The sequence below is a fragment of the Rattus rattus genome, chromosome 11, assembly GCF_011064425.1.
Source record: "Rattus rattus isolate New Zealand chromosome 11, Rrattus_CSIRO_v1, whole genome shotgun sequence".
In the NCBI taxonomy this organism is placed as follows: domain Eukaryota; kingdom Metazoa; phylum Chordata; class Mammalia; order Rodentia; family Muridae; genus Rattus; species Rattus rattus.
This window is the reverse complement of record NC_046164.1, coordinates 97510936-97524231: the sequence shown is the minus strand read 5'-3', so window position 1 is coordinate 97524231 and position 13296 is coordinate 97510936. Positions and strand designations below refer to the sequence as shown.

Here is a 13296-nt window from a genome sequence, read left to right as displayed (position 1 = left end):
AAATTAAAGGACAAAATCAGGCTCATTTATTGGATTTTTCTGTGTGTGTTTGTCAGACTCTTCAAATTGTACTTGATGCTTAGACTGTGGAATTCACGCTTCCCTAAATTTGGCAGCAAAAAATTTGAGTATGGTGGCTCACATCTATAATCTCAGCAGTCGGGTGGCTAAGACAGGAGGATGGCCATGAATTTGAGGCCAGCCTGGTCTACAGAGTGAGTTCTAAGTCAGCCTGAGTTGGAGTGAGATGATGTGACAATGTTTTGTTAGACAGGATTTCACAGTGTAGCCTGGCCTGGTCTGTGATTCGCTAAGTACCCTCGACTGGCTGTGGAGTTGGTTATAAATCCTCTGCCTCAGCCTCCTCAGCTCACAGGTATGAGTCATCATTCTGATCTTTCACAGTAAAGACGTAAATGATTATTAATCCCTGCCTTCAAGCTGTGTTCTCAAGAGTTTTGCTGACCTGTCAGCAACTTTACAGACTTTGCACATTTGGATCCTGTGATTAAAAAGAGTGAATGAGTATAATATTGTAGGACTACCGTGTCCTTGTGATCTACTGGAGGCCATTGGCAGGGATAGCTTTAGTATGGGTTGGGATGGGTTTGGGTTCAAAGCCTAGACCCTGGTAGTCAATCAGTAACTATTCATTGCAAGTGTGAATAACAGGAAATCATCTTACTTTCAGATATTAAATTATTCAAATTATTCTTTCTTTTATGCTTTTTTCTCTTTCTTCTTTTTCTTTTCTTTCTTTCTTTCTTTTTTTTTTTTTCTTCTTCAGCATTTAGCCTCTGTGGGATTGGATGCCAAAAACACAGTCTGCATTTGGGACTGGAGAAAGGGAAAACTTCTGGCCTCGGCTACTGGCCATTCTGACCGGGTAAGACCTTTGTGGAACTGTAGAGTAACTGTCATTTTATGTCTTTAAAAGGAAATTTGTCATATATATAACAAATTTTCTCCTATGTGTTTAACGGATTAACATGATTTACTTTTGATTAGCTGTTAACTATTGATATTCATGAGCAAAGCAGATTTTCAGGGTTGGAGTTTGGCTTCTTATATGCTCAAAATAGAACAGAATTCGAAATCATTGTAGTTTAGATGTACTCATTGACTCATGGAAATGGTTGATAGAAAACATTCACAAAAATATTACTATAAGTGTTTGTATTTGATTTGGGATTTCTTAATGACGAATGTAAACTATGCTCTGCTTGTCATTAATACTGAGTTTAGTGTGATAAGAAATGGTAATCCCATGCAGGCATACCTGGCAAGAGAAGGGATTCTGCAGACACAGCCTACACACTCAGAAACTAATTTCTCTGTGAACTACATAATTGAATGACTTGATTTCTTTATCGCCTGATTTCTAGTTTCTCACCTTCATTTTAAAATATTTTTTGTAATTTCCATATCTAATAAGGCCCTAGTTAAATGTCAAAGTCATCATCTTGCTTAGTATGAGTTCTGAAAATCATTTCCATATATATATTTAGCTTCAATTCTTTATTTGCCCCCCTGGAAAGAGGAGATACTCATGGAGGAATAGCCTCCATCAGGTTGATCTCTATTCGTATCAGTGGGACATTCTTTTGTTTCTTGGCTATTTTATGAATTTACATTTCAAATGTTATCCTCTTTCCCCCCTCTCCCATAGCCACTCCCCGCTCCCCTGCTTCTGTGAGGATGCCCCCATTCCTACACACCCACTCCCACCTCAACGTCCTTCGTTACCCTACATTGGGGAAACTAGCCTTCACAGGACCAAGGGCTTTTCCTCCTATTGATGCTGTACAATGCCATCCTCTGCTATATATATGGCTGGAGTTATGGATCCCTCCATGTGTACTCATTGGTTGGTGGTTTAATCCTTGGGAGCTCTGGTGGGGTCTGTTTGGTTGATATTGTTGTTCTTCTTATGGTGTTGCAAACCACTTTAGCTCCTTCAGTCTTTTCTCTAACTTCTCCATTGGGTTCCCCCTTATTCAGTCCAATGGTTAGCTGCCACCACCCTCATCTGTATCAGTAAGGCTCTGGCATAGCCTCTCAGGAGACACCCATATCTGGCTCCTGTCAGCAAGCACTTCTTAGCATTAGCAATAGTGACTGGGTTTGGTGGCAGCCAATGGGATGGATTCCCAGGTGGGGCAGTCTCTGGATAACCTTTTCTTCAGTCCCTGTTCCACTCTTTGTCCCTGTATTTCCTCACATTTTGTTTTCCCTTCTAAGAAGGAATGAAGCATTTACATATTAGTCTTCCTTCTTCTTGGGCTTCATATGATCTGTGAATTTTTTCTTAGGTGTTCCATGCTTTGGAGCTAATATCCACTTATCAGTGAGTGCATGCCATGTGCATTATTTTGTGACTGGGTTACCTCACTCAGAATGATATTTTCTAGTTCCATCCATTTGCCTAAGAATTTCATGAAGTCATAGTTTTTAATAGCTGAGTAGTAGTCCATTGTGTAAATATACCACATTTTCTGTATCCATTCCTCTGCTGAAGGGCATCTGGGTTCTTTCCAGCTTCTGGCTATTATAAATAAGGCTGCTATGAACATAGATGAGCATATGTGCTTGTTATATGTTGGGGCATCTTTTGGTTATATGCTCAGGAGTGGTATAGCTGGGTCCTGAGGGAATACTTTGGCCAATTTTCTAAGAAAATGCCAGACTGATTTTCACAGTGGTTGTGCCAGCTTGCAATCCCACCATCAACAGAGGAGTGTTCCTATTTCTCCACATCCTTGTCAGCATCTGGCATCTGTTGTCACCTGAGTTTGAGATTTTAGCCATTCTAAATGGTGTGAGGTAGAAATCCAGGGTTGTTTGGATTCGCATTTCCATTATGACTAAGGATGTTGAACATCCCCCCCACCCCCCAGGAGCTGAGGACCGAACCCAGAGCCTTGTGCTTGCTAGGCAAGCACTCTACCACTGAGCTAAATCCCCAAACCCATGAACACTTCTTTAGGTGCTTCTCAGTCATTCGCTATTCCCCACTTGAGAATTCTTTGTTTAGCTCTGTACCCCATTTTTTAAATAGGATTATTTGGTTCTCTGGATTCTAACTTCTTGAGTTTTTTATATATGTATTAGATATTAGCCGTCTATCAGATGTAGGATTGGTAAAGCTCTTTTCCCAATCTGTTGCTTGCCCTTTTGTCCTATTGATATGTCCTTTGCCTTACAGAAGCTTTGCAATTTTATGAGGGCCCATTTATCGATTCTTGATCTCAGAGCATAAACCATTGGTGTTCAGGAAATATTCCCCTGTGCCTACATGTTTGAGGCTCTTCCCTACTTTCTCTTCTATTAGTTTGAGTGTATCTGGTTTTATGTGGAGGTCCTTGATCCACTTGGACTTGAGTTTTGAGCAGCACAATAAGAATGGGTCAATTTGCATTCTTCTACATGCTGACCTCCAATTGAACGAGCACCATTTGTTGAAAATGCTGTGTTTTTCCATTGCTTAGTTTTAGCTCCCTTGTCAAAGATCAAGTGACCATTGGTGTGTGGGTTCATTGCTGTGTCTTCAGTGCTATTCCATTGATCGACCTGCTTGTCACTTGTACCAATATCATACAAATTTTATCACTATCGCTCTGTAATACAGCTGGGGGTCAGGGATGATGATTCTCCCAGAAGTTCTTTCATTGTTGAGAATAGTTTTTGTGATCCTGGGTTTTTTGCTTTTCCAAATGAATTTGAAAATTGCTCTCTCTAATTTGATGATGGTTTGAGTTGGAATTTTGATGGGGATTGCATTGAATCTGTAGATTGCTTTCAGCAATATGGCCATTTTAACTTTATTAATCCTGCTAATCCACGAGCATGGGAGATCTTTCTCATCTTCTGAGATCTTCTTCAATTTCTTTCTTCAGAGACTTGAAGTTCTTGTCATACAAATCTTTCACTTGGTTAGAGTCACAACAAAGTATTTTATATTATTTGTAGCTATTGTGAGGGGTGTCATTTCCCTAATTTCTTTCTCAGCCTGTTTATCCTTTGAGTAGAGGAAAGCTGCTGATTTGTTTGAGTTAATTTTTTTTATTTAGCCACTTTGCTGAAGTTGTTTATCAGCTGTAGAAGTTCTCTGGTGAAATTTTTGGCATCACTTAAGTATACTAGCATATCATCTGCAAATAGTGATATTTTGACTTGTTCCTTTCCAATTTGTATCCCTTTGACGTCCTTTTGTTGTCTAATTGCTCTGGCTAGGACTTCAAGTACTATATTGAATAAGTAGAGAGAGAATGGGCAGCCTTGTCTAGTCCCTGATTTTAGTGAGATTGCTTTAACTTTCTATTTATTTTGATGTTGGCTACTGGTTTGCTGTATATTGCTTTAAAATGTTTAGGTATGGGCCTTGAATTCCTGATCTTTCCAGGACTTTTATCATGAAGGAGTGTTGAATTTTGTCAAATGCTTTCTCAGCATCAAAGGAAATGATCAAGTGAGTTTTTTGTTCTTGAGTCTATTTATGTAAGTGGATTATGTTGATGAATTTTCTTATGTTGAACTGTCCTTGCATCCTTGGGATGAAGCCTACGTAATCATGATGGATGGACATTTTAATGTGTTCTTGGATTCAGTTTGCAAGAATTTATTGAGTATTTTTACATTAATATTCATGAGGGAAATTGGTCTGAAATTCTCTTTCTTTGTAGAGTCTTTGTGTGGTTTACATATAAATGTAATCACGGCTTCAGACAACGAATTGGGTAGTGTTCCTCCTGTTTCTATTTTGTGGAGTAGTTTGAAGAGTATTGGTATTAGGTCTTCTTTGAAGGTCTGATAGAATTCTGAACTAAACCCATCTGGTCTTGGACTTTTTTGGTTGGGAGAATTTTAATGACTGCTTCTATTTCGTTAGGAGTTATGGGGTTGTTTTGATGGTTTATCTGTTCCTGATTTAACTTTGGTACCTGGTATCTGTCTAGGAAATTGTCCATTTCCTGCAGATTTTCAAGTTTTGTTGAATATAGGCTTTTGTAGTAGGATCTAATGATTTTTTGAATTTCCTCTGATTCTTTAGTTATGTCTCCCTTTTCATTTCTGACTTTGTTAATTTGGACACACTCTCTGTCTCCTCTGGTTAGTCTGGCTAAGGGTTTATCTATCTTGTTGATTTTCTCAAAGAACCAGCTCCTGGTTGTGTTGATTCTTTGTATAGTTCTTTTTGTTTCTACTTGGTTGATTTCAGCTTTGAGTTTATTTCCTGCCATCCACTCCTCTTAGGTGTATTTGCTTCTTTTTGTTCTAGAGCGTTCAGTGTGCTGTCAACCTATTAGGGTATGCTCTCTCCAGTTTCTCTTTTGGAAGCACTCAGAGCTATGAGTTTTCCTCTTAGCACTGCTTTCATTGTGTCCCATAAGTTTGGGTATGTTGTGCCTTCTTTTTCAATAAATTCTAAAAAGTCTTTAATTTCTTTCTTTATTTCTTCTTTGACCAACTTGTCATTGAGTAGAGCATTGTTCAGCTTCCATGTGTATGTGGGCTTTCTGATGTTTTTGTTGTTATTGAAGACCAGCCTTAGTCCATGGTGTTCTGATAGGATGCATAGGAATATTTCAATCTCCTTGTATCTAATGAGGCCTGTTTTGTGACCAATTACATGGTCAGCTTTTGAGAACGTACCATGAGGTGCTGAGAAGAAGGTATATTCTTTTGTTTTAGGATAAATTATTCTATAGATATTTGTTAAATCCATTTGGTTCATAATTTTTGTTAGGTTCACTGTGTCTCCATTTAGTTTCTGTTTCCATGATCTGTCCATTGATGGGAGTGTTGTGTTAAAGTCTCTTACTATTATTATGTGTGGTGTACTGTATGCTTTGCACTTTTGTAAAGTTTCTTTTATGAATGTAAGTGCCCCTGCACTTGGAGCATAGATGTTCAGAATTGAGAGTCCATCTTGGTGGAATTTTCCTTTGATGAATGTGAAGTGTCCTTCCTTATCTTTTTTGATAACTTTTGGTTGGATATTGATTTTACTTGATGTTCGAATGGCTACTCCAGTTTGCTTCTTCAGTCCATTTGCTTGAAAAAATTCTTCCCAGCCTTTTACTCTGAGGTAGTGTCTGTCTTTGTTACTGAGGTGCATTTCCTGTATGCAGCAAAATGCTGGGTCCTCTTTATGTATCCAGTCTCTTAGTCTACATCTTTTTATTGGGCAATGGAATACATTTAATGTTAAGAGATATTCGGGCATAGTGAATGTTTCCTGTTATTTTCATTGTTAGAACTGGAATTATGTTTGTGTGGCTATCTTCCTTTGGGTTTGTTGGAAGAAGATTACTTTCTTGCTTTTTCTAGGGTGTAGTTTCCTTCTTAGGGTTGGATTTGTGGAAAGATATTGTGTAAATTTGGTTTTGTCATGGAATATCTTGGTTTCTCCATCTATGGTAATTGAGAATTTTGCTGGATATAGTAGCCTGGGCTAGCATTTGTGTTCTCTTAGGGTCTGTATGTCATCTGTCCAGGTTCTTCTAGCTTTCATAGTCTTTGTTGAGAAGTCTGGTGTAATTCTGATAGCTCTGCCTTTATATGTTACTTGACTTTTTTCCCTTAGTGCTTTTAATATTCTTTCTTTGTTTTGAGTATTTCCTGTTTTGACTATTATGTGACAGGAGGAATTTCTTTCCTGGTCCAGTCTGTTTGGAGTTCTGTAGGCTTCTTATATGTTCATGGGCATCTCTTTCTTTAGGTAGGAAAGTTTTCTTCTATAATTTTTTTAAAGATATTTACTGGCCCTTTAAGTTGGGAATCTTCGCTCTCTTCTATACTTATTATTCTTAGGTTTGATCTTCTCATTGTGTACTGGATTTCCTGGATGTTTTGGGTAAGGAACTTTTTGCTTTTTGCATATTCTTTGACTGTCATGTCAATGTTTTCCGTCATATCTTCTGCCCTGAGATTCTCTCTTTTATCTCTTTTATTCTGTTGGTGATGCTTGTGTCTATAGCTCCTGATCTCTTTCCTAGGTTTTCTATCTCCAGGGTTGTCTCCCTTTGAGATTTCTTTATTGTTTCTATTTACATTTTTAGATCCTAGATGGTTTTGTTCAATTGCTTAAACTCTTCGGTTCTGTTTTCCTGTAATTCTTTAAGGAATTTTTCTGTTTCCTCTTTAAGGGCTTCTTCTTTTTTAACTGTGTTGTCCCGAATTTCTTTTTGTCCTTCTCAAAGTCCTCTATCCTCATCATGAGATGTGATTTTTAAATCAGAATTTTTTTTTCCAATGTGTTGGGATATCCAGTACTTGTTGTGGTGAAAGAACTGGGTTCTGCTGATATCAAGTAGTCTTGGTTCTTGTTGCTTAGGTTCTTGTGCTTGCCTTTGGTCATCTGATTATCTCTGATGTTAGTTGTTCTTGTTGTCTCTAACTGGAGGTTGTCCCTCCTGTGCTCCTGTGAACCTGTGAGCCTGTGAGCCTGTGATCTTTGGAGTGAAAGTGCTCCTGAAAGATCAGCTCTCTGTTGGAAGGTTCTGGGCCCAAGAGCTTTGGGACAGCCCCTAGCTCTGGGCTCAGATGAAGACCACAAGGGTCCTATCCTAGACTGCCCTGCTTCTCTGGGTCCTGTGCACTACCGGCCAGTCTCTTCTTGGATAATTAATGGAGAGAAAGTGGGGCCCCACCTGTGGGCTGTAGGCTTAGGAGGGAGAGTGCTCCTGGCAGGTCATCTCTCTGCAGGCAGGTTTTGTGTTGGATGGCTGTGGAATAGCCCCTAGCTCTGGGCACAGATTGAGGCTTAAATTTGTTTCTAATGGTGTGTTTATAAGATAAAGGAACCTCACATTGGTTGCAAGTTCTCTTCCAGAATCAAGTCTTCAGAAAACTCCAGAGTGACCATTAGTAGAACTCAAACCAAGTGTTGGAAAAGGATCAACTGGCTCCTACCTGTAATTGCATATGTGACAACCATAAGGAGCTTTGCAGTCTAGTGATGAAGGTTCTTCTCTCAGGGATTTGAATTTTATTGAAACTGTTTTCTGTTGCTGTGACAAAATGCCTAAGAAAATAAAAGAAGAATGATTGATTTGGTCTCATGGTATCAATGATGTTGGTCCAGACTTACTTAGCTCCTTCCTGCTGGGCCTGTAGTGAGGAGCACATTTTTGGCAAAACAGCTTGACAGTGACAAGCCTCTCATCTCAGAACCAGACAGGGCAAGAAACCTGGAACAAATCACATGTTCTTCAAAGGCACCCACCATTTTACTGACTTACTTCCTCCAACCAGCCACTATCTCTTGTTGAACTCTGCTCCAGTGAATTCATCGATAGATAATGAGATTAGCACCCAGTGATGCAGTCACTTTTCCACAGTGAGCCTTCTGAGGTAATACTTCATGTGTAAACTGTAACTGTACTTTGTGAAATGCTTAGGTTAGAAGCATTCTACGTGTCACCTTTTTCACTACAGCTGTGTCCATGAGGTTAGGTGAATTGAATAGGTACACAAGTTTCCCATAATCACGAAAGGTGGACTTGAGACCCAGAATACAAAATTGTGATGTAACATTGGGTTATTTCGTCCAACTTATTTTGTAATTAGCTACTTGTGTTACTGATCTAATCTAAATTAATATGTCGACCTGTTACCTTGGGGTGAAATAGAAGTTTAAAGTTGAGAATAATCTTCATTGTTGATATTTTCTTAGCAAGACTAACACCACCCTGGCTTATGTGTAAAGTGTTTGGTCAGGTTGTCGAATTCCTATTAAAGGTAGTTTAGCTAACCTGCCTTTGTGCCATGTATCTCTAATATGAAGGGAATAGCACTTTGGAAAGTGAACAAGGCTTTAGAGGATGGTTTCCTAACAAATAGCCAACCTCAGGCAGAAAGACATTCCTAAACAAGGCTCATGCCAAGCCCTAACACCTAGCAGTGTTCAGACTTCCACCTCTTGCTGGTCTGTACATCCTGCTTGTGCATGTGGTAGAGTGCTGCTGCTTTTGAGGGCCATCCACTTTGCAAAACAGTCCTCTGCTCAATTAAATACTGTCGAGTTTAATTTGTCTAACCATTCTCTTTTAGCACCACTGAATGTCACGTGGTATACCTGTCTGATTTCAGTGACTTTGCTCTGTCACAGTTAATAGTTAGGGGCAGATTGTTAGTTTAGTGAAAATTTGTTATTGGTGGCCTTGCCATAAAGCCTAGCTCTGGGTTCAAACACTTGCCAAATTAAAATGAAAAGAGAATGGCTATATACATGCATGTTCATGTATGCCTTTGTGTGTTCGTGTATATATGTGTGTGTGTGTATGTTTGTGCATGTATGTATGTACATGTGCATGTATGTTTGTGTGCTTGTATGTGTGTGCTTGTGTGTGTATGCATGCTTGTGCATGCATGCGTGCGTGCCTGTGTGTGTGTGTGTGTGTGTGTGTGTGTGTGTGTGTGTGTGTAAAAGGAAATCTATTTCCAGTTTTGTCCCAAACAGGAGGGAATGATTCTCATTCTACCTCTGCCTTTCACTATATCCCTGTTATAACTAGGGAAAGATCAGAATAGAAGTCTGGACTTAGGCATGTCACTGGGTTGTGAGACAAGTCTTTCTCACATGCCAGGGGTAAGGGTGGCTGCTTTTACTCCAGCATGGAGCTGGAGGTGAAAAAGACACTCTTCAAAAATATTTCTTGATGCTTAGGACTCAGTTACAATGTGAATCTAGAATGTTTTGAGAGAGGCTCCTTAGTCAGCATCACATAGTGTTATTCTTCATTACTGGTGCCTTGGTGCCAGCAGGAATGATTGGTTTATTATGATTAATGTCAAGAGATTTTTATTGGCTAATGACTGATTTACATGTGTTAATAGGGTTTTATAGTCTTCAAACTCATTTCACCTACATTATCTTAACTGACATCGCAACAAAACCAAGGCTGTGCTGCTAATTTTAGAAAAGATGAGATAACGGTTAGAGGTACTGAAACCTGGCTAACTCAGATGCTAAAATGGACACTTGGACTGAACCCATGCTCTTCAGAGCTCTCTCTGGAGTCCCTTGTATCTTCTTCCTGGGTGATAGGAAGTGATGACTGGGTTCTTTCTCTTTTGGGCCCTGACAATTGGTCCTTCCTTTCCTTCCTTCCTTCCTTCCTTCTTCCTTCCTTCCTTCCTTCCTTCCTTCCTTCCTCTCTCTCTCTCTCTCTCTTCTCTCTCTCTCTCTCTCTCTCTCTCTCTCTCTCTCTCTCTCTCTCTTCTGTTGCTTGATATCCCCCCCCAACATAACATTTTTTTTTTAATTTGGGAATTTTGTACAATGCACCCCAACCGCGCTCACTTCCCATTCCTTTTTATCAACACTTTACAGAATGTGGCTCATAGGCCACTTGTTCAGAACATTCTGGAATCTGCTTTTAAATGCTAATAACAGAACTCATTCTATACCAGTAGCTTGTATGGGCCTTGGACATGTGTGTTGTAAACACTCAATCAGTGACTTAGCTTTTAAGGTTGGCACAGGGTATTTTCTGCCTTGGGAATAGAACTAAAACTCCCTGCAAACTGTCTCATAGTTCTTCATAGAGAATGAAAGATAGTGCTAGCTGTTATGTTTTCAGTTCTTTGAAAAATTGAACGTTTTGGGATCATTTTAGATTTAAGGGACAGGGATGACCTGGCTCCAGGTAAATGGCTTCTTGCATACTTTCTGTTTCTACTCAGGGTATTTGTTCACACTGAATTATAGCTAACCATTAAATACCCTCCCAAGTTTTATAATTCTAATTTTTATTGAAAAGCGATCACCAAAGTGTTTTACTAGCACTGTGAAGAGTTTCAGAAAATTTGATTTAAAAACTACCCTAATTGTCAAAAGCTGTTTTCCTCAAGTGGAAATTTTTAATGGATGCACCAGTTGTACTCAGGTGAATTATTTGTCTGCCTGGGCTGAAGGTAAGTAACCTCGAGGGCAGAGGGCCAGCCTATCCTGACTGGTTCTTAGAGCTGGATCTTCCATTTTCATCCCCTGCAGCCCACATTAACAAGTGTATCAGGGTAGAGTCTTTGTGATTGTATTGGTCTCTAAAAACCATTTAATTTCTTGCAGATTTTTGATATTTCCTGGGATCCATATCAGCCAAATCGAATGGTTAGCTGTGGAGTAAAGCACATAAAGGTACGGCAGCTCCATTTGTGTGCTCAGCTCTGCTATCTTGCATTCTTGCATGAAAAAATAGGTGTTGATACAAATGACCTTGTATGTTTGGTTTTTCCTTTTTAATTTTATGTGCTTTGGTGTTTTGACTGCATGTGTGTCCATGTCAAATCCCCTGGAACTGGAGTTACAGACAATTATGAGCTGCCATGTAGTGCTTGGACTAGAACTCTGGTCCTCTGGAAGAGCAAACCAGTGCTCTTAACTACTGAGCCACCTCTCCAGACCCTGCTTTTTTAATATTTTATTTTTCGAAGCACGGTTTCTCTGTATAGACCTGTCTGTACTGGAACTCACTTTGTAGGCAAGGCTGGCCCGGAATGCATAGATCCTCTTGCCTCTGCCTCCAGACTGCTGGGATTAAAGGTGTGCTCTACCATGCTCAGCAATACAGGTATTTTAAAACATGGACTCTTAGAAATACCAGGCAACTTCTGATTAACACTAAATGAACCAAACTTCCTGTCCAGCTGCTGCTGGGCACTTTACTTAACTGTTATTGTTTTTCAATTCTGAAGCATATCCCCTGTCTAAATTACTCTGGATAGTCAACAGTGAAAATAACCAAGAATTTCAGGATAAAAACCAATTAGGAGGAGGAATATGCACTATTTATTAAACCATGTTGGAAGTTATAATTAAAATGATATAAATAAAACATTTTAAAGCAGCAAAGTAAACAATTTGTGATTGTTTAGACATGGCAGCATCTCTAAGCAAGAGTTTAGAATATGGTAATATTTCTAATCACTAGGTACTAAAACTATTTGAATGAGGAGTGTAACATTACTTCATACTATACACAAAAGTAAGTTCTAAGCCAATTAAAGTGTGAAATATTTAATAAACCATAGGTAACTAAAGGAGTATGGTGTTTTCCTGGGTGTGTAAAACAATGGTTGCTTCCATGTTGGGAAGGCATTTACAGGCCAGAGGACACTTAAACACATGGTTAGATGGGGGAAGATTAAAAGAGGTCCTAAGGGAAAGCTGATGAACTAGGGCAGCTACAGGCTTTCAAAGCCTTCTCCTCACACAGACAAAGATACCTCCTAGTTCCTATTTTATAGAGTTAGAATTTGTGCAGAGGCCACCAGAGGGCAGAAGTAAACCAGACCAAGAGAGCAACTATATAGCTGAATTCATTTCATCTTTGTGTTTACTAGAAAATTTATCAGCAAAACACCATCAGATGGTTGGAAAGATGTCCTTGAATTGCTACAGTGTGACTCACAGCCTGGACATACAGAACCTTCTATAATGTCACCTTTTATAAAATAAAGACCCTGGAGGACTACAAGAAATATTTAAGCAAATGTGTAGCTGCCCTCAGGCTGTGGAAAGGTCCTCTTCCATCTATAAGTGCAGAAAGAAGTGTATACCAATGATAATATTGGTATACAGATATATAAATTAACATATACTATGCATTTGGTCTCCCCAGAGGAAAACCACACCCAAGCAAAAATAAAGGACAAACAGTAGCTATTAATGTATTCATAGAATATAGACAAATCCATAGACAACATGGATAACCACCAAAAGTAGGAACAGTTTTGACCATTGGATGCATGACAATGCTAAATCTTATAGAATTCAGAATTAAAAAATAATTGAATATATTAAGATCATTATTACATTGTATCTGGTGTGGATAAGGATTCAGTGAGGGGCTGCTCCTAAGCTTGACTGTGGATGGATAAGTTTAGTCATTCTGACCAGTTTGGCAGTATTTATCGATAGCTCTAGAAATGTCAGTCCCCTCTAGTCCAGGAATTTCATAACATGGAGTTTCTCCAAAGTGACTTGTGAGGAATGTGAACCAAGAACTGATTCATTTCAAATAGCAAAGCCAAAGTGAAGAAAACCTGAGACTGCTCATCTACCCCCATGGTTAAATAAAACACGCAGCATTCTTATAGTGCTGTGTACAGTCATTGTAAGTCAAGGCTTAGATAGCTACTTACCGATACTGAGAAATATTCAAAATGCGTTTTCCATGGGGCAGTCTAGTCTACTTGTGGTTCTGATGTTTTTATTTACAGAGGAATGGGTTTTATTATGGCATTTCCATGCCACTGTGCCATGGATTCCTTCCCTCCCTCAAAGCCATC

General features: G+C 39.2%; 1 protein-coding gene across 1 annotated transcript in view; it reads left to right on the top strand.

Moving 5' to 3' along the window:
* The window catches only part of Eml6 (EMAP like 6), a 288615-nt gene that overhangs the window by 122821 nt on the left and 152498 nt on the right, over positions 1–13296 (top strand). Inside the window, 2 exon segments of the mRNA XM_032915924.1 lie at positions 788–886; positions 11075–11143. Of these exon segments, the coding sequence (XP_032771815.1) occupies positions 788–886; positions 11075–11143 (168 nt within the window).